General features: G+C 33.8%; 1 protein-coding gene across 1 annotated transcript; it reads right to left on the bottom strand.

Annotated features, from left to right (window-relative positions):
• Positions 1-854: 854 nt before the first annotated feature.
• LOC134855917 (uncharacterized) lies at positions 855-14,747 on the bottom strand. The gene is made up of 8 exons (XM_063872296.1): positions 14,350-14,747; positions 13,621-13,855; positions 13,156-13,320; positions 5,209-6,487; positions 4,808-4,908; positions 4,446-4,557; positions 3,995-4,086; positions 855-1,151 (listed from the first exon to the last, which is right to left on the bottom strand). Exons 1-8 carry the CDS (start codon positions 14,686-14,688, stop codon positions 997-999), a joined length of 2,478 nt encoding a protein of 825 aa, XP_063728366.1. The 5' UTR covers positions 14,689-14,747; the 3' UTR covers positions 855-996.
• Positions 14,748-21,776: the final 7,029 nt, after the last annotated feature.

The raw sequence follows: 21,776 nt of genomic DNA, 5'->3' as shown, positions 1-21,776 counted from the left end.
GTTGTACACCTGATGATTTAACATCTAAGTTTTCTGTCGACGACTTTGAGAATTTTCATTCAAAACTTTTAAGCCATTTTGCCTACGCGGAAACCTGATCATATATTGATGATTTCACAGACTTAATGAGACTAAAAGAGAATTTCCCATACATTCATGAAATTATCTTTAGATCGTTTGTCGTCTTTCAAAAAGTTTTTATTTTCATAATCCAAAAGAAAACATATTTTCTTTATAAGTTGATACTTCAATTACTTCTAAAAGCAACGGTATTTTCTCGAGACTTTTTCCTGATAATTGCGTGATAAGTTTTTCAGTCGCAATTTTTTATAATAATTGTAATTTTATTTTCAAATTGGTTTGTTACAATCAATATTCAAATTATGTAATATTTGTGTAAGCGACAATTTGGGAAATCAACAGAAGATTTTTCAATCTGAGTGACATTTCCTCCGGGCAATTCTTCAGTAGCAGTCCTATCTTAGTTAGATCTCATTTTTATTTCGCGAAAAATAAATGTAAAAGTGAAAGGTTTTTTGAAGAGATTTTTTCAGAAGATTCAACGATGAGAGAATTGTACAAAACTGACAATTTACGTGGGGATAACACATTTTACCAAATCAATTTAGCCAAATGATCATTACCATGATTATAGTTATCTGGGAAATTGTGTTAAGTTAAATCAAATATTTTCGCGCGTGACTCGACAAGCAGCCAAATATCTTTTTTGCTTGTACTTCCTGCTCAAAAATTTTCATTTGTAAAGGTAGTCTGATATCGATAAAGCTTCTAGCTGGTAATTTTCTTGTGAATGTTTTTTTTGAAAGCTTCAAGTGAATGAAAAACAACTGAGCTTTAATTTCACTAGTGTATTTCAACCTGTTCATATCATCCGAATAAATGTATTTTTAAAATCATGTCACAACAATTAACTATTTTTTTGATTTGTACAAAATTGAAGGTTATTCAAAGCAATTAATCGTAAGTCTTTCCCATCTATCTGCCACTCTGCATGATAATGTCAGTAATGATTGTGCCGACGTTGTTAGATCCCAGTGACTCTGTCAGATTGGCTTTCATATCTCCCATTCTCTGTCGAAGCTCATCCGCGCGCTTCTCTAACTCGTTTGCATATTGTTCTTGGTATGTACCTAATTCAATTAGATTAGTAAGAGGGGCGGCATTAGGAGGGGGTGTGTTTTCTTAAGGTGCCTTAGGCCTATAACTTTTCTTAATTTGAGTGGATCACCCACAAAAAACCTGATTTCTTGGACAAAATCTTCCCTAAAACGCTCAAATTTTTGCTGTGTTTCTTAAAACAATGCCTGCTGTCCAGAAAGACTTTGTAGTGTTGTGATAAAACTCGGAAAACAAATTTGGTCAACCTTAAAAAACGAAAAATTGTAGTATTGGAAAAAAAGAATATTGCAAATTTTTTTTCAAAAGTTACCCTCCTTAAGAAACTCGCAGATCTGTCCAGATCAGTAGTAAATAAGCTGACCGATCGCAGATCAACCCTGGATAAGTTGAACATGTATTGAACATGAGCAGGCAGATTTATCAGCCAGCTAGTTCATTTTTCTTTTTGTTCTCCGTGGTAGGTTTGTGTAAGACCACAAGATTATACTTTACAGTGGTGTATAGGACACAATAAAAAAAATTTTCTATAATTTTTAGGAATGAGTTCAAACAGCGATTATGAGCCAATTACAAATTGGAGAGTCAATAGAACTTCTCCGATAGAAGGGGAATATGAGTGAAGAAAAACAGCACTCGAGACCAATTCAAGAGAATTTTAAAAAAGCGACAACAGGGCAGCATCGAAGCAAAAAAACTAACTAAAAGACAGGCCTATCGAGAGGACAACTAAAAGTTTCCTCTCCATAGACGATTGAATACCTAAAGAAAAGAGAAAATTTCCATCACTCCAACAAATGTTACAAATTCAACAACAGAGAGGCGTGCTTTAATAGGGACAATTCACAGTTTGTGATTAGCCTGAAATGAAACCCGGCTAAAATAAATGGAAGCCACAGAGAAACCTCGTGCTTTCAAATAATTTAACAGAGAAAACCATAGCCCTGCCAACCACAACCCTCCTTCAAAAAGATCATTTTTCAATCGATGAAAAACGAACAACTGGTGGATAAAGAACCGCACTGATACGTGTTATATCCCCCAGAATGGAGAAATGGGGATCAAAATTCCAATCGAAGGAATAACTTTTCTTCGTTTATTTTCAATTTCATTTTTTTTTCAATTTCTCCAGTTCATTGATACCGGCTGTCTTTGGTAAAAGAAAACGGCAAAGAGCAGAAAGAAATATTGAGATCCTGAAACTATTAACTAAATCAGATAATGACTGATGTACTCTTATTCAGACAATAAATTCTTATTTCGAAAATGACTACTTTTAAAAAACTAGTCCAGCTTTTCTCAATTTATCATGCTCAGTTTGTTCAAAGTGCGGTAAGGAGATTAAGTCTTTTCAAGTTGAAATCTAAAAAAGTGGCAGGTACAATTTAGAGACATTTAGGCTGACTGAAATAATTGTTTTGACTAAACATTAGGACAAAAAAGAGATCAGCATCGGTCTTTTACAAAGCCTAATTAAACACTCTGAAATTAAAATCAGGTGCAAATTGGACATTTCTTCTGACCAAAAGAAACAAATAACTATTTCATTTGTAATCTAAGAAAAAATACAGATGTGGATAAAAAAGGTTCCTGATGAAAGGCAGATAAAGGAAAGCAATACAGCAAACTTTTCATAACATTCAGGTGCAGGTTCTGTCAGATTTTTGAGTGAACAAATCAGCGGCCTGATATTCAGTTTTATCTAAACATCAGAAAAAACAGACTCATCAGACTAAAAACAGAAATTTTCTGGAGTTTTTTAATTTTTTTTTACCAAAACAATTCATTTTCAAAAAATCAAGTTTAAAAAACTTAACATAATGTAACTCAAAATTAAATTTGCCAAAAAAAGACAACGCCGAGACTAGAGATTGGATGAATTTTTCTAGCCATTGATTATTTGTTCAACCCATTTAATAATTTAAAATTTAATAAAGCCTATTTAACAGCTTATATTTAATCCATTAACCAGGTACTTAATTTATATATTGTTAACTTTAAACTTTCAACTACAAGTAGAATCGATAACAATCTAAGTAAATAAACGGCGAGACTTAGGATAATTTACTAAAGAGACAAGAGAGGCTATACGAAGGCACTTGTTCCTCTTAGTAAAATAAGTTGGTGTAATTTTTAGTGCTATATAGTCCATTCATTTTTGCTCACTTTTTGTTTCGGCTATTTGTTTTTACAATACTTCGCACTCAAAAAACTGTTTTTCATAATGACTGAAGGTAAATTATTTCAAAATTTTGTTTTTGCATCGAATTTTTTCTTTAGATAAATCTTTGTTTTCATATGCGAATAAATTGTTTTTGGCTACTTGCACTTCCGTGCTAATGTCCTGACTACCCATCAATAGAGTATAGATCACGCAAACTGAATTGAAAGATGATCTAATATTATAGTTTGTGCTTTGGAGTATTATTTTTGGATATACCCAATTTTTTGGGATTTTTACCATTAAAGCTCTCTCCAGTGTAGAAAATTAACATTTATACAGTCCACCCATTCCTTTCCTTTCACATTTCTTGTTAATTCATTAAAATTTGTCAAATGATACCTGATTTTGAATGATTGATACTTGATAACTCTTCAAAGTGTTCCAGTTGACCATTCAAAAAAGATACACTGAAGAAGGGACTCAGTCCTTAATGAAAACGTGCTATAGTTTAACAATTTTCTCATATTCAGCTCGTCAGAAAATTTTATTAACATGGGTTATTTAGGAGGCTTCAACTGAAGTGAACATAAATCAAACGAAGGCTGAAAGTTAATGTGGTTTTAATGTGGAGGATTTATACTTGATCTTTTTCTGGTTCTGATTACTTTAACGAGCTGATTCATGGGAACTTACCGCCTTGGAGCTTCATATCCGCCCTCTGGGCTTTGTGGTCCTGTAGCATTTGCAGAGTTTCTGCTCCATAGCTCTGTACTTTTTTGTTCTCACTAAAACATCATCCGTATAATTCATTGTCTTAGCCTCAAAAACTAGTCTAGTTAGAGCGCAAGTAAACTACCACAAACTTAACGTTCAAAATTGATAAGCTTCAATCTCTTTGTTATTTTTTCGAAATCAAATGTCTTGTAAGTAAAAGACGAGCGTGATTTCATGTTTGCAGAAGCGCAACAGAAAGAAACTTGAATTTTAAAATTACAAAATTGGCTTCAAAACAAAGTTAACGTGCTTTCAGATATTTGTAATGGACTTCAATAATTGGTTTTAATATATACCATTAATAAGCTGACAGTTTTAAACTGGTTAAAACACTGGTTTTCTTAAACTGGTTTCACGAAGCTGCACTCACAACAAGAGATTTGGGATTGTGATAATTTCCAATCCCTCGCGTACCACTCGTCTCAGCTGTTTGATTCGGTTGTGCATGACGTTCAGACGTCGAAGAAGTTCTCGCTCTTCGCCTGAAGTTAATAGAACCAAATTATTACTACAGCTTTTTTACTCAGGTGGTGTACATGAAAATAGAATATTTTCGAGGGGCAGGGGCAAGTTTTCATTTTTCGAATTTAAAAAAAAATAATTGCCGACTTTGTGGCCTTCTCAAACATCCTCTCTGTCTAAATATGATCCCGTTTAAAATACTTGTCACCTGTTTTGAAAAATTAGTAATAGAATGATTATTTAAGCGTTTTGATGAACTTTGTTACTTACTTTTCTGGCTACGTGCTTCATAATGGCGGTCTCTAGATGTCTGCATGAAGTCCAACATCTTCAATGATTTGTTGTCAAAAGCTTCGATTTTGTCACCACCACTAAAGGTAAACGCAGATAGTTTAACTGCGCAATTTCAATAGTGACCTAACTTACAATTTAGATGGAAATGACACAATAATTAAATATTAGGTTAATTAACCAAGTGTTTATGTCTGTTAATTCACCTTTGGGTCGTCAGTGCGTCGAACCCCTGAAGATGAAGCGCACCCCCCCCCCCCCCCCAATCCGCTTCTGAATTAGAACCAAATAAAACCAAGTAGAAACCAAGTTAAATAAGCAATAAAACTAATCAAGTAACTACTTTTTTAAAATTGAAATCTGAATAGAAAACAACTCACAAAATCAGATTAGCAACCGTGATCTTTTCCAGTCCCGCTTCCAATATGGCCGCCATGTTCTGCATTCTCTCGCTCGTGAAATTGACACGGTTCAGCAAATCTGCCTCGTAATGTTTCTTCAACCATTTCTCAATATCCAGTTCGTCTTCTATGAACTCAGCTTCCGTAACTGCCTCTGTAACATGGTCGACTTCTGGTATAACTGAACCGGAACCAAAAATAGTCGAAACTTCTGTCTCTTCCAGGTCGTGATTAGCTGTAGTTTCCACTGGAATCTCGGTTGTTATTTCTAGATTCACAATTTTACCTGCTGTAGATTTCCGGGGCTGCTCCGTAGTTTGATAGAAACCAACGTAATCTGTTTCAAGCTCCATTTCTCCAGACGCAGTTTCAACTTCTTCCTCGTCATAATTATCATAATTAATTGCAGAAAAGTTAGTTTCTTCATAAACCCCTCCTGATCCAAAATCAGAGTCATTTTCCGCGACTTCCGGTTCTACGGGCTCGTAAGTTTCCCACACCGAAGATTCGGTCGTAGTGACCTGACTCACGTTTGAGTAATTTGTTTTTAGTTTTGACGTTTTCGTTTGTGGGACCTCAGTGGTTTCATAATTAGCTTCTTCTATCATTCCTGATTCAAACCAACCAGAATCAAACTCATATTCATTATCATCTTCGGCCTCCTCTTTTTCCCATTCGATATTTTTGCTGTTTTTCGGTGCATTTGTGCTTAATTCTAAATTTGTTTTCGTCAATGCAGACAACTCACTATATTCGTAAGTGTCTTCAGTTATTTCACCAGAAAGTAATTCGCCCGAACTGAGTCCGATGTCGCTTTCATCATAATCATCTGCTTGTTGTTCCATTTCCACAAAATGTTTGGAAGACTTGCCTGATGACTCATGCTCATAGTAATCTTCGCCTGAACCGGAGGCCTGGACTAAAAATTCACCAGAAAAAATTTCACCAGAATAATCAAATTCAGAGTAGTAGTCTTCTTTGTCCATTATTTCTTCCGGCTCCCATTGAATTGCATTTGTTTGCGGCTTTTCACTTTTGAAATCTTTTGTTTTCCGTGCTTTTTCAGATTTCTCTTCGAATATTTCCCCTGAGGAATATATTTCGCCCGATTCAAGTTCGTAAAAGTCTTCGCCGGCATTTTCACTCTCCCACTCAATTTGAGGATTAATCGTTGTTGTGACTGAGGCACTCAATGTAGGCTGAGTTTCTGTTTCTGTAGTAGCATAGTTGCTAACTGAGATTTGAGGTAGAGTAGTTCCTGGATAAAAAAAAATCAACTTCATGATTTAACCAAATAAAAGATGTTTATTTTCATCCCCGCCTCAAATGCATCTCATGATGGTTGTTTTGCGACCTTCATAGGATCAAAACAATATTGTGCATAATATGTATGTTTCTGAAATCTCTAATTACAGACTTTAGAAACAAATGCATGTATTGCGCGCGACAGTACATGAGGAATCATCAGCGGAATCTCTTAGGAAGCATAAGCAAAACAAATTGAAGAAAAATAATCCTCAAAATGATTTTTTTCTAAAAAAATAACTGCTCCATCTCACCAAAAATAATTCATTTCCCATCCTCTTCAAAAGCAAATTACAGTCAGTGGGCAAATAATTTTGTAAAAATTGTTTTTCAAAAATGAGCGATTTCTTTCAAGGCGTATAATTTTTTTTAAGCTAGCGGTCTTTAGTGAGCGTAGTGTAATGGTACGACTATTCTTTTTTTTTCTAACCTAAGTCTCAAATATTAGCGCCACTTTTGGTGGCACCTTTACGGCTTTTTAAGAGCATGTGCTTTGGCATTCAAATAATAATAAATTAACACAGTGAATTTATTTTTAATTCATCAAATGAACCGAAAACAGCTATTTATTCAAACAACAAAACAATAATAAAAACTCGATTTCCGAAGTTTTTAACTCAATACATCTCGCAATTTTTTCAAATTTACAATTTATACATAATGTGGTTTTCTGTTTTCCAATTTATTACTTGCAAAATTGTGTCTATTTGTATTTGGTGCCACTTTTGCTGCATTGCATTGGCAATTTAGTAGCATATCTAGCTGCTTTATGCGTGACTAGTGTTTGCCCATTGTTAAGCGTTCGTGGCCGAGAGAAGAGGATTGTTAAGCGTTCGTGGCCGAGAGACGACAAAATTTTCAAATTTACTAGTGAGATATTCTTCCAAATTTACTTTCATTTCTGTATATTGAGTGAAATTTGCAAAATTTATTCTCAACCGTAATAAAGCCATTGATAATTTTCCTAAAAAAACTTTTAAAGCGTACCCCAAACGCTCAAAGAAACAAAAAAAATTGAAAACACAGGCAAACCGGATTGCGAAAACTTTTGGTTCGTCAAACGAATCAACATGATTTTGATCAATTTATAAGATGATTAAATCATAAAGGAAATGTTTCCTTTTGAAGGATCTGCTAACTTGAATTGATTAATTTTCAACCGTTACCGATTTAGCTGTTTTGAATTTCTTTTAAATTGCTTCAAACATAGCCGCTGTAATCAAATTTTACGCGCAAACGACAAAACTGTCTCTCTCTCTCTCTCTTTCTGTTTGTCTGTCACCCTCCATTTCTCGCCCCCCCCCCCTCTTTCTCTCCCTATTCCATGTTTTTTGGTCAAGAAAACTGTGATAGAAACAATATCTGCTGCCTGCACACTGTCTGGCATCCGTTGTTTTTTTTTATTCAGCACAATCACGGAGTGCAAGCAATTTTTCTAGTTTTTATTTTTTCTAAATCAATCAAACTAATATTTGGAGCTCCGCAAAAAACAAAAATCTTTGAGGGAATCATTTTATTGTACATTTCCGCAGTGAAAATTTATTTAAAATCTTTTGGGCAATTTCCATCTTTGCTTATAAAGTCTCTTATTACAGAATTCAAAAAAAATGCAATATATATATATTTATATACATCTCCAGAAAAATTTTGAGAAATTTTTTTTTGTGTAACTATTTTTTCTATGTTTTTTAAATGAGCGATTTCCGAAAATATAATAAGTTTTTTAATTACAAAATCTAGAAACAAAAAATGTATTATGCGCGATCACTTTTCGCATTTTTTAGCAATATATCCTCATTTTATTAATTGCAAAAAATTGCAAATTGCATCGTTAGCATTTCTGACGTAAATGTTAAGCCCTACCTCCCCACACAACAAACACAAAGTTTCAAAACACAGAGGTCAAGCGAAGCATCGCAACAGTTGCAATACAAAAAAAAACATAGCATGGGAAAATAGCTAACAGAAATTGAGACGAAAGCCGCTAAGCACACTAAAAAATAAAAATTTAAAAATAACCAGATATATCATAAGTCTGATTGTGTGTCTTGATTGGTAAAGAAAAAAGTTTATTTTTCAACGTTTATTTTTAAGCCCTACCTCCCCACACAACAAACACAAAGTTACAAAACACAGAGGTGAAGCGGAGCATCGCAACAGTTGCGATGCAAAAAAACATAGCATGGGAAAACAGCTAACAGAAATTGAGACAAAAGCCGCTAAGCGCAATAAAATATAAAAATTTGAAAATAACAAGATATATCATAATGCAGATTGTGTGTCTTGATTGGTAAGTGAAACAGTTTATTTTTGAAATGTATGTCCAGATAGTAAAGTTAATCTAGCGTTGGAAGGAAACTTACCGAGTGTTTACAAAGTCAAAAAATCTTCTCAGAAAACTTTGAGCTGAAAACTTTTTAAAGCCCTTCTCACGTTTAAGACAGAAACAAAAAGGCTTTTTTTTCTAGTCAAATGAGGCCACTAGGTTGATAAAATAATGGTTGAAACCTATTAAGCCGGATGAAAAGCAATAAAAAAAACGAATAAAAAAATGAGAATTTAACAAATAGAGTTTGTTATTTACAACAAAAAATTAAAAAACGCAAATAGGATATGTTAAAAAAGTTGATATGCTCAAAATTGTATTTTGCCGTAAATATGTTGCCAATAGAGGTGTTCAGCAGATGAGTTTTGATGTATCCATTGAACGAGTTTACTTATCGGAAAGTAGCCTAGTACCCGGTTGCCAAGTTGCTAAACGTTTGCTGAACGCAAGGGTAAAGAAATAAAAAAAAAGCAACGCAAGTTTGCAAAAACATTCAGCTTGAACTTGCCAATTTATTAGCAACCTATTTTTTGCGTTAACTTTTTGAGAAATTTTTTTTTGTGTAACTATTTTTTCTATGTTTTTTTTAATGAGCGATTTCCGAAAATATAATAAGTTTTTTAATTACAAAATCTAGAAACAAAGAATGTATTATGCGCGATCACTTTTCGAATTTTTTAGCAATATATCCTCATTTTATTAATTGCAAAAAATTGCAAATTGCATCGTTAGCATTTCTGACGTAAATGTTAAGCCCTACCTCCCCACACAACAAACACAAAGTTTCAAAACACAGAGGTCAAGCGAAGCATCGCAACAGTTGCAATACAAAAAAAAACATAGCATGGGAAAATAGCTAACAGAAATTGAGACGAAAGCCGCTAAGCACAATAAAAAATAAAAATTTAAAAATAACCAGATATATCATAAGTCTGATTGTGTGTCTTGATTGGTAAAGAAAAAAGTTTATTTTTCAACGTTTATTTTTAAGCCCTACCTCCCCACACAACAAACACAAAGTTTCAAAACACAGAGGTGAAGCGGAGCATCGCAACAGTTGCGATGCAAAAAAACATAGCATGGGAAAACAGCTAACAGAAATTGAGACAAAAGCCGCTAAGCGCAATAAAATATAAAAATTTGAAAATAACAAGATATATCATAATGCAGATTGTGTGTCTTGATTGGTAAGTGAAACAGTTTATTTTTGAAATGTATGTCCAGATAGTAAAGTTAATCTAGCGTTGGAAGGAAACTTACCGAGTGTTTACAAAGTCAAAAAATCTTCTCAGAAAACTTTGAGCTGAAAACTTTTTAAAGCCCTTCTCACGTTTAAGACAGAAACAAAAAGGCTTTTTTTTCTAGTCAAATGAGGCCACTAGGTTGATAAAATAATGGTTGAAACCTATTAAGCCGGATGAAAAGCAATAAAAAAAACGAATAAAAAAATGAGAATTTAACAAATAGAGTTTGTAATTTACAACAAAAAATTAAAAAACGCAAATAGGATATGTTAAAAAAGTTGATATGCTCAAAATTGTATTTTGCCGTAAATATGTTGCCAATAGAGGTGTTCAGCAGATGAGTTTTGATGTATCCATTGAACGAGTTTACTTATCGGAAAGTAGCCTAGTACCCGGTTGCCAAGTTGCCAAACGTTTGCTGAACGCAAGGGTAAAGAAATAAAAAAAAGCAACGCAAGTTTGCAAAAACATTCAGCTTGAACTTGCCAATTTATTAGCAACCTATTTTTTGCGTTAACTTTTTGAGAAATTTTTTTTTGTGTAACTATTTTTTCTATGTTTTTTAAATGAGCGATTTCCGAAAATATAATAAGTTTTTTAATTACAAAATCTAGAAACAAAGAATGTATTATGCGCGATCACTTTTCGAATTTTTTAGCAATATATCCTCATTTTATTAATTGCAAAAAATTGCAAATTGCATCGTTAGCATTTCTGACGTAAATGTTAAGCCCTACCTCCCCACACAACAAACACAAAGTTTCAAAACACAGAGGTCAAGCGAAGCATCGCAACAGTTGCAATACAAAAAAAACATAGCATGGGAAAATAGCTAACAGAAATTGAGACGAAAGACGCTAAGCACACTAAAAAATAAAAATTTAAAAATAACCAGATATATCATAAGTCTGATTGTGTGTCTTGATTGGTAAAGAAAAAAGTTTATTTTTCAACGTTTATTTTTAAGCCCTACCTCCCCACACAACAAACACAAAGTTTCAAAACACAGAGGTGAAGCGGAGCATCGCAACAGTTGCGATGCAAAAAAACATAGCATGGGAAAACAGCTAACAGAAATTGAGACAAAAGCCGCTAAGCGCAATAAAATATAAAAATTTGAAAATAACAAGATATATCATAATGCAGATTGTGTGTCTTGATTGGTAAGTGAAACAGTTTATTTTTGAAATGTATGTCCAGATAGTAAAGTTAATCTAGCGTTGGAAGGAAACTTACCGAGTGTTTACAAAGTCAAAAAATCTTCTCAGAAAACTTTGAGCTGAAAACTTTTTAAAGCCCTTCTCACGTTTAAGACAGAAACAAAAAGGCTTTTTTTTCTAGTCAAATGAGGCCACTAGGTTGATAAAATAATGGTTGAAACCTATTAAGCCGGATGAAAAGCAATAAAAAAAACGAATAAAAAAATGAGAATTTAACAAATAGAGTTTGTAATTTACAACAAAAAATTAAAAAACGCAAATAGGATATGTTAAAAAAGTTGATATGCTCAAAATTGTATTTTGCCGTAAATATGTTGCCAATAGAGGTGTTCAGCAGATGAGTTTTGATGTATCCATTGAACGAGTTTACTTATCGGAAAGTAGCCTAGTACCCGGTTGCCAAGTTGCTAAACGTTTGCTGAACGCAAGGGTAAAGAAATAAAAAAAAAGCAACGCAAGTTTGCAAAAACATTCAGCTTGAACTTGCCAATTTATTAGCAACCTATTTTTTGCGTTAACTTTTTGTTTACGATACTGTTTTGTTTCCGATAAAAACCATGGCTCAAACTACTAACCATGGCTATAAAAAACCATGGCTATAAACCATGGCCACTAAAAATGGCTATAACTAACCAATCAGGGCCCATTACTAAAACTTACGAGAAATTGTAAAGCTGAAACTAATCATAGTTGCATCCAGAGAATAAATCAAAACAGATACAAAACAGCTGCTTCCTTCTCTTCTCTATCCTCGCAAGAATACCAGTATGTTCTAGATCTATTGAGACTAGGAAAAATAAGAGTAAGATTAGGATTGGTATTAGACTAAGAAGTTGCACGAATCTATCATACCGAAAGCTTGACGAACAGACGGTGTGCTTTATCCAAAACTACTCTATGAGAAGGCCACCCAGACCTAAACTCAATAAGAGATCAAACATTTACGACGCGAATGCTAGGCCAGTAGCTACTATAGCCATGGGGAACAGAAATTTATTTTTTAATGAATCCAGTAAAACGGTGGGACGTGTGAACAAATTATCGAGCCAATTTATGAAACAAGGCGTGAGCTGCTTCAGCGAAATTTTCGAGAAAAATATGTGAAGACAGCAGAGGAAAAAGTGGACGAAGAGTGTTCTCTGAGCAAATTTTTCTGGAAATCGATCATCCGATAGTAAGTTCCATTAGACATAGTCGATGCATCAATGAAATACGTGACATAGTCGAGGCATCAATAACAAGAGGCATCAATCATCATAAAAATTCTCTTTTTCCGCTTGAAATGTGAAATGCGTCAAAAAACTGTTGTTCCCTCTCTCTCCTCTCTTCCCAGCTTCTTTCCTCTGCTCTAACTCTTAGTAAAAAACTGTTCTTGTCTGGTTCTGTTTTTTTACCTTCACCAAAGAAGCGCACAGTCAAGTTTGAATTGCGCCCTCACCACCATGACTAGGGCTGAGAGAGGACTACACGTGAACGTTTTTTTAACTAGTTTTTTCAAAAATTTTCCTGCAGAGTAGAAAACGTATTGTAAAAAAGAGTCTTTATATTGTTTCGGAAGGCATCGGAGAAGCAATTTTATTGACCGCAAAAATGGTTGAAAAAACTTTTGAATATTTTTGAAAATCGAACCAGTGCAAAATACTAGATTATCCGCCCCTAGTTCCAGTTAAACTCATTTTTTAGATTTTAGCCTACAGGATAGCCATCTTTTTCAAAACTAAAAAGATTGTTTTGAGCCTATTATGAGAAGTTAACCGACGTATTTTGATACACTCTCCTAGCAAGTCTTGACCATGAATTCGGACTGCAATATTATAAAACCGCTCTATACCTGGTTGCAGAAAATCTTGCAGCAGCTTCGTTAACTGTTGTTTATCAATTTCCTCTTCGCTGGTCAAGTTTAGCTTCTTTAGCGCCCATTCCACTTCGTCTTTGATCTGGAACCACTCAATGTCTTTCTGATGATCCAAACGAAGCAGGTCGAACCCCAGAACGTCTAGAATTTTTATATTTATGAAGAGTTTCAGGTGTCATAGGTCAATTGCAAAACACTGTTCAAATGAATCAGCGTAAGGCTGAGGTAATTAATGTAAACAGGATAAACTTACAATTTGCCACCTCCCCATTTTTCAACATTATCCAAGTTTGGCTAATATTTAAAAATCAACTTAGATGAGTTTAAATTCGCAATTTGAATTTTTCACATATTATTTTTTGAAATTGTTTCAAATAAAAAATTATATGCGAATAGCCTTTTTAATTCAATAAAACTAATTTAAATATGTATAATGCTTACTCAATTCCTCGCCGTCAATTACTCCATTTTTAGACCGATCATAGTACGCAAACACTGGGTCAATTTCATCTGGACTGTAATCGACATTCAGACCATCCAACACGTTTGGTTCTATATCCAGAAGAGAGGCCATCTCTGAGTAATCCAGACTTCCACTCTCGTCCTCGTCAAAGTTGTTCAGAGTTGTTGCCGCCAGAATTTTGGACTGGACCTCACTTTGCACACCAGTTTCCAGCTAAAAATGTTTTCTTTTGAACTTGAGTTTGACTCAATTTGAGTTGAATTTGTTCTTAAGCATTATTGAAAATCTGGTTATATCAAATAACAAAGTAAAAACACTCCATTTTTTTGGGAAAGAGACTTCAACCAGGAATTGGTGAATACAGTGAAGTATCAAATTAATAAATCAAAATTATTCAGAGAGAATAGAAACTTAGGCCTTCGACTTTAGAAGGCAAAAAACCTTCACCTCCATAAGTGAATATTTGAAGCCTATTTACCGACCAACCCTTTGCACTTCCAACAGCGCCGTGATAACATCAGAAGGTAAGATTGATCAGAATTAAATTTCAGGCAGTTTGTCTCACAATGAAGCTTAAAATTGACCAAAATTTTCAAAACATGCCCTAACAAAATATGTGGTTTTTCAGAAGCTCTCTAAAATAACTAAAAATCAAGTTGAAATTCACCAAGAAAATTTGTTTTTAACTTGTGTAAAGCTGTACTCACCTCCAGCAAATCATACATGTAATTATGGACTTCAGATTCTTCCAAATCCCCGGAGTTGTCGGCATCATAATGGTCGAATATAAGCACCGCTTCCATGCTCGAAATGGTAGACAAATCTTCAAATATTTGCAAGTAGTTTTCTTCATGTGTAGACGCACCTAGTTCAGTTCTCTTTTTTGCTATGGTTTCCAAGTGGCCAATAATGGCTCTAGGATCACGTACAATTTTTTGAATTTCCCTGGGCGAAGCTCGTCTTTGACCATTATTATGACCATTGGATAAAACTGATTCAATCAAGAACAACAGAGAAAAAAGAAAACAAAAACGCTTGCGTTTCATTTTCGAACTTAATTGAATCTGTATTTAGTTCGTTGTTTGTTTTTACATTGCAGCGTGGTGAATAAGATATGGTTACTCAAAATATGTTCATTTTTGGCGTTTTTGGATCGACGAACTTAAAAACAATATTTTTATCTCGATTATTGAATACTCTTCAACTTTTGTAGAGTAAAACTGCGGTAATTTTAACTGTAAATAAAACAAACTTTGACAGAAAAAGAAAATTCCTCTGATTTATTTAATGGAAATTTCCGGTTATAACACTTCACAAATGATGAAATTTTAAAAACTTTCAGACGAAAACTTTTTGAAAAAAAATTGAATAGATTCAAGTAATTGCTAAAATTTGAATCGGTATAAGGAACTCAACCAGTTTGTTACCGCGGAGCGATAGCGTGTTGCTATTAACCAAGACAAGAAAAGCCGCATCAAATTAGGACAAGCTACATATAGACGACGTAGCATAGTGGTTTCATACATCGTTCAGGTCGGTTTCGACTGAGTTCGGTTCCCACTTGGGTCATATCGTTTATGAATCATAAAAGAATGAGTTCAAAGGAACATTAAGAAGCTATGGTTTGCCGGTTGAAAATTTATACAAAAATTGAGAGCAAGCTGTGACCTGATTTTGATTACTGGATCATCTCATTAACATGACACCTAGAAAAACCCACGATATTGCCAACTGGTTTATGTTATTGTCAAGCTCGTTTGTTAGTCTACTGACAAATTTTGCTCTGAACTGATTGAATTCTAGTCTTTCTGTTTTTTTTTTTCGAATAAATCAAAATTATTATATTTTTATGGGTAAATTTTGCAGTTGGTCTCTTCAGAGTGTGGATAATAAATAATACGAATGATTCAAACTATTCAACTCCTCTCAAAATTTACGCCTCGGCCAACATCGATAACAAAAATATATATTTGAAGTCTAGTTACAAAAAATTATTCGATTAGTTTGATATAGTTCTAATTGATGATTTTTTTTAGCGGGAGCAAATGTCACAAAATTTGGAGATTTGCGTTAAAAAAAAATTGGCAATATTCAAATCCCACAACTTCAAAAAAATTTTGGTGAGTTTTTTCTGAAAGTTTAACATTTAAAAAAAATGTGAAAGAATGGTAATAAAAACTCCTGAGAACAACTTCACGACAGAAATTAATGTGAAAAAACATATGAAACAAGACTAATCTTACCAGTTTCATGGCTTGAGTATTTTCCCAATACCCCATAACGTCTAAAGGGCAATGTTCGTATTTAAAAAATTATGACTCCCAAAAATGATGATTTCTTACTTTTTCCAAAATTATAACTCGACGCGCTTTTTAGAGTACAACATAATATATTAGGGATTATGTTGTAAAAATAATTATTAACGTAAAAATTATTATTATCGTAAAAATTTTTATTAACGTAAGAATTAGTACGACTAATTTGCCAAATTCCAATTTGGATCAATTTCCGAGACAATTCAAAATGCCGTTTACTCGATAATAAATCAAATTTTATCAATGGCAGTTTTCAAACCTTCAAAATTTTGTACAAAACCATCAGAGGTTGAATCTTTTTAGAAATTCGTTGAAGTTAGGAGATCAACCTTTTCAGATGAAAAAAAAATTTCGTCAAAATGGCTAGTGAAAAAATTGAAAAGAAACCATCCGAGCACAAACATTTGTTCATTTTCTTCGAATTTCCGAACAAATATTTATTTTCGATCACGGCTGGAGGGGTCCCAGTGTCATCCGCCTCCTCAAAGTGGGACCGGCTGCGGCAAAATGGATGACATTTCCCCCTCCCCCACGGTTGGCCTTGCACTGAGCAGGCCGGGATCTAATAAAAAAAACAAAGGTTTATATATATCTTTTCGCTGTTACTTTAATGGGCTTACTAATTTGACAGGAAATTATTGTAATCCTTGCCAAATTTTCATCTTTACTTAAAACTTTCAGATAATGTGTCGTCTACCTTGGTAAAACCGTTACCTACCTCGGTAGCTTTTTAACATCAACCTATCTGATCTGAATCATTTAAAGCTACGCCATCCTAGCTACTGAAAAGAAATTTTGCTTATCTCTTATAATTTTGACCTCTGTGTAGGCCCGGGTTTTGTGTCTCCATAAAGCAAATATCTGTCAAATAACCAAATAAGTATAATATTAGAGAAGACGCAGCAGGCGATAGGTTGTTTGCACTACAACAGACAAGCTGAAAACATTTTAAATTAGACTTGGGTGGAATTTTATCCAAACTTTTTTTTACAACTTTGCACAAATTCATTTCCAAAGATGAACAGGTTTGTTTTAGAAGTCTGATGTTTTAATGCGTTTTGATACATTCTACCGCTTTCAATTAGTAGTCTTCTTTAATTTTTAGCGTCTCGTTTTTTTACAATTTAACACAATGCTACACCTACACGTTGCGGCTTAGCGCAGTTTTACATACTGCGCGGGTTTAAAAAAGACTGATTTTTCAAAATTTCGTAGATAGAAAAACTTTTATCATATATTTTCACACAAATCCATAGGTACAAGATATTGTGTGAAAACTCTATTTTAAGATTTTTTCCATGAAACTTTTATGACAAGCAATTCAGCAAATGTGAAAATTGCATGAAAAACGTTTCTTACTCTTATAAGAAATATATTACTAGCTTTTAACCATATCAGCAAATTCAAGTTTCTCTTTAAACTTTTGTGTACTCCAAAAGCACAATAAGCAAAGGTTTTTTAAATTAAAAAAACGTTGGTTTGATGGCATTAACCTCAAACGTCAACTGTATTCAAAACTTTGGTTAATTAGTTGATGTTTTCCATTTTCCGTAATACTAGTCCAAAAATGTTATGCTTTTTGTAAAGCTTTATCATGAAAAACCACTGGTTAAATGACATTATTAGCACAGGTCAACTGCACTCAGAAATTTGGCAAACAAGTTGATGTTTTGCATTTCGCACTGTACTGTACCAAAAAACGTAATGCTTTTTTTACAAGTGGAAAGCTTTTGGTTTGAAAATGTAGTGGTTGCAACTGTGACCTGTTTTTGACTGATTTCAGTTTATCTAAGCACAAAAAAACTAAAATTTAGTTCTCTGACTGCACTGCAAAACAATCATTGCAATCTGTGTTTATTTGTATGAAAAATTGATTCATGACTACTTTATATTTTGATAAATTATCTATTTTGCGTGCACTTTTTGGTTTGAGCCTAGAAACGATGTTGTGCTGTTCCCTCAACTTTTGAATTTTTAAGATTTTTCAGTGATATGTATATTTCATTCTTAGCTCAAGATATCATTAAATGAGAGACGGCATGAAAAAATTCAGTTTTAATTTTCCAGGTTTGTAATCAAATGTCACAACATGCATAAACATTATGAGGGGGCTATTCTCATGTTGTGCCGTTCCCTCAACTTTTGAATTGTTAAGATTTTTCAGTGATATATTTCATTCTCAGCTCCCATTTAAGATACCATTAAATGAGAGACGGCATGAAAAAATTCAGTTTAAATTTTCCAGGTTTGTAATCAAATGTCACAACATGCATAAACATTATGAGGGGGCTATTCTCATTCGCGAAGGACCGAATGGGCGAAAAAACTTGGGGGCCAAGTACCGAAAACAAAATTAGCCGAAGCCAATTTAAAAAAAAATTGTCGTTCAGTTAAAATGAATTAAATGAAGCAATATTTTGCTTCTTTCATTACGAAACCCTTGAAATGTAAAATTTGTCCCAATTTTGCGGCGGTCAATGACAATTTGAAAATTTTGCATATTTCGGCCGTTTTTATATTCGGCTAATATCAATACTCCAGTCCCTCGAAATGTTTTTTTCTTTCCAAATTTTAGATAACTGAAATTTGATTGGCTGATTTGTATTTTCGCGCATTCGGTCCTTCGCGCATGAGGGATTCCACCACATTATGTTCGTTTCATCAAATTTTGAAACATTATAGCAATTGATTTAATCTTTAGTAGATGTACAATTATTGCATATGACAGTAGTGCGTAATTATTCCCAAATTGACCAAACTGTAAGTAATTGACAGTTTGCTAACTGGATCTCTAACAAACAGATGACACTCTTGAGAAAAAGCCGGAATTTTTATGGTTTGCAAAACAAGAAAATCGAAATTTTAAAATTTCATTCATCCTCAGAGTTCGGCTATTGTTTGCCGCCTACTGCAAAAAATGGCTTAAAAACTGTTTTTGGCTTCAATAACGGTGAATGAAGTATCAGTGAAAATCTGCTGCTTTGTGCAAAAGTCATGGGTTCAATAAACGTGAACTTAGTATCTTTGCAATACGAAAGGATTCATTAAAACGTTTTTTTCTTCAAAACGCCAGTAACTTCTAGAACAAAACGTATATCAACGTCTTCCTCATTGAGATCAACTATAGTTTTCTACAAAAATTTTCAGCTGCTCGTTTTGGCATGGCTATAATTCAAGGGTGACTCTTTGAATTCTTTCTATTTCAGCTGCATTTTTTCCAGAAAAATTTGCCGTTGCTATAAATATTATGCGTTAACATAACCTAAACATGCTATGAAAAAATGATATTTAACATCATTGGATAGCAAGGAAAAAGCAACTCAAATGTAGATCATTTTCCCCTAGAAGCTTCCACGAAAAAAGAAGCCTCATTTTTCCATGAGTTAAGTTGAAAAACTAAAAAAAAAAATTCTTATAGTGAAAGCAAAACAATTCCAATCAATTGTAACATAACTAAACACCTTATGTGACATAACTGATAAACATAACAAACATTTATCACTATTATTTTCTCAAAAAAACTGATGAAAACAATCAATTCGTTTTTTTAAATAAAAAAATAACTACAATTGTTATAAATGTTGATTTATCTGCAGAGCAGTTGTAGTGAAAAAATGGTATACTTCTCCAACAGAGATTTGATAAGCTGAGTCTTATTTTGGCATTCAACTTATCAAATTTAAGAGAATCAAAATGTGTAGTTCAACTGAAAAACCGATATGCCTATATGTGGGCAAAAATCCATTTTTTCAGTGATTTTTTCAAGGCTAAATTTCAAACGCCAATTGCTTTCCAAAACAAGGCTAAGTAATTTTCACTAAGTATGTCAATGCTTTGAATGATTTGACTGCATTTTATCGGGTACGATGAAACTTAATGCCAAAATATCGAGATAAAATTTAAAATTGATAAACCATCCATTTGAATTTTTTTTTCAATAAAAATCATACTTGATAATTTTTTTGGTCGCGATTCGGATAAAAATTTCAAAAACATCTTTGTGCCGAGAAAAACTGGCCAACATTTTTGTTTTTTAGACAACTTTTTCAGGCTTCGAAATAAGAGCGTGAATTTCCAATCTAACTCTTGGCGATTTTTCAAGTATCTTAGGTGTTACCTTTTTCTAATGGTTTCTTAACCAATTGAGTCCATTTTTATCATTGACAAAAATGATTCGACCTGAGTTTTTTCTTGTTTTCAAATTTAATTTAAACATATGAAAACATACTACGCTATTGGATATCCTTGCAGCTACTTCGGTTTGTTTCATGTTTAAATTCACTGCTCATAATCTGATAAATTTTGTAATATATTTCGTTACTCTCAATTATTCAGTAAAACAATCTAAATCATGAGGGGTAAAATTTCCCTCTGTTTAATAAATTATAAGGATCAAACATGTGTTTAATAGCAGTCATCTGTTTCAAAACTTCTGACGAATGGATTCTATTCAGATACTTTTTTTTCTCTCTTCCGATTCCGTGTTCTGCACTGATACTGCCGTTGTTTTCTATCGTATACTAGTAATCAGCAGTTTTTTCTACCCTTTTTCTTTTTAAAATCTCAATTTTACATCTTTTTCTTAATTTTTTTCTTTCTAAAATCAATTTTAACCTCAGAATTTGGCAATATAGCACGCAAAATTAAGATTGATTCAAAATTAAGAAAAACAAGAAAATAACGTATCATTTCCTTAATTAGCATCTAGTTCTTCCATCGCCGCTCAATAAACTGCGGTTAGCTAGAGTTACGTTTTGTTTTTCATTCAACACAGTATACTAGCAACCCCCCTGCCACCCCCCCCCCCCCCCCCCCACGCCAACCCTCAGGGATTCGACCCCCTGCCGACCCAAAGGGTACCTCTTTGTACTATTTTGAGATATCCATATTTGGTGACGGACCCTAAAAATTAGTATATATTGGACACTTCGGCTCCAGTATCTACTAATTTTGAGGGTGTGAGCGCAATTTCCGGTCAAATTTTTCCAAAATGTTTTTGAACACTTATAACGAACCGAATTTTGAACATCAGTTTTTGGTTTCTCAAAAAATGTTTTTATTCGATCAACAAACCAATTTAGAATCTCAAATGAATTGACAAAAGGGGAGGAAGAAGTGCCTGGTAAATGTCTTCAGAGATGAGTAGTCTCTTCTTTTCATTCCATTCATGGTCCACTATGTTCAGATGCACATTGCCGTCTGCCACGTGCCCATAAGCCACAATGTGTTTCACTTGAGAGGCCCATTTGTGCCTGATATACTCTACAATGCTGTAGTACTTTGAAAGAGGAAGAGAAATGTCGAATTTGTAGTTCGGACCTGAAACAAATTGCCCATGACCTGCGTGGAACGTTCCATTGCAAATTTCAGCTAATCTTTATGACATTTTCGTCAAACTTTAGGACAAAAAAACCACATTTCCAGCTCGAGAAAAAAAAATTTCATATATTTTGATGACCAGGTATTCAATCAGCCATTCATTACATCTCCTGCTCTCGATAAGAAAACTTTATCTGAGCCCCAAACGCTGCATATATCAAGTATCAAAAATTCTATTTGACTGTTACCTGATCTCTAGATTGCTAAAAAGCAAACAAATTAGCTATCACAGCGTTGTGAACGCCAAATTCAAGCGATTTTAGTGCGGTTTGAGTGTGCCATCATATTTAGGGCGCTTGATTTTTAATTTGTATACCGAATACCGGTAACGAAGAGAGAGTGACCTTCCCCGACTGAGACTGAACTTTGAACAGCAAGCAACTGGCTTCCGACCCGGTCCGACCCTCTGTATGCCCGGCGACGCAACTCCTGTATGCCGA

Source organism: Symsagittifera roscoffensis, unplaced genomic scaffold (assembly GCF_963678635.1).
Source record: "Symsagittifera roscoffensis unplaced genomic scaffold, txSymRosc1.1 SCAFFOLD_350, whole genome shotgun sequence".
Classification (NCBI taxonomy): domain Eukaryota; kingdom Metazoa; phylum Xenacoelomorpha; order Acoela; family Convolutidae; genus Symsagittifera; species Symsagittifera roscoffensis.
The sequence above is the reverse complement of the archived record's forward strand: the minus strand, read 5'-3'. Positions and strand labels throughout refer to the sequence as shown.

Bases quoted from the DNA above. Each gene is read 5' to 3' on its own strand.
- LOC134855917 (XM_063872296.1), bottom strand. From the start codon at position 14,688: ATGAAACGCAAGCGTTTTTGTTTTCTTTTTTCTCTGTTGTTCTTGATT. The intron at 13,856-14,349 runs GTGAGTACAGCT...AAACATTTTTAG, and splicing joins ACATGTATGATTTGCTGGAG to CTGGAAACTGGTGTGCAAAG. The intron at 1,152-3,994 runs GTAAGTTCCCAT...TAATTGAATTAG, and splicing joins GGATATGAAGCTCCAAGGCG to GTACATACCAAGAACAATAT.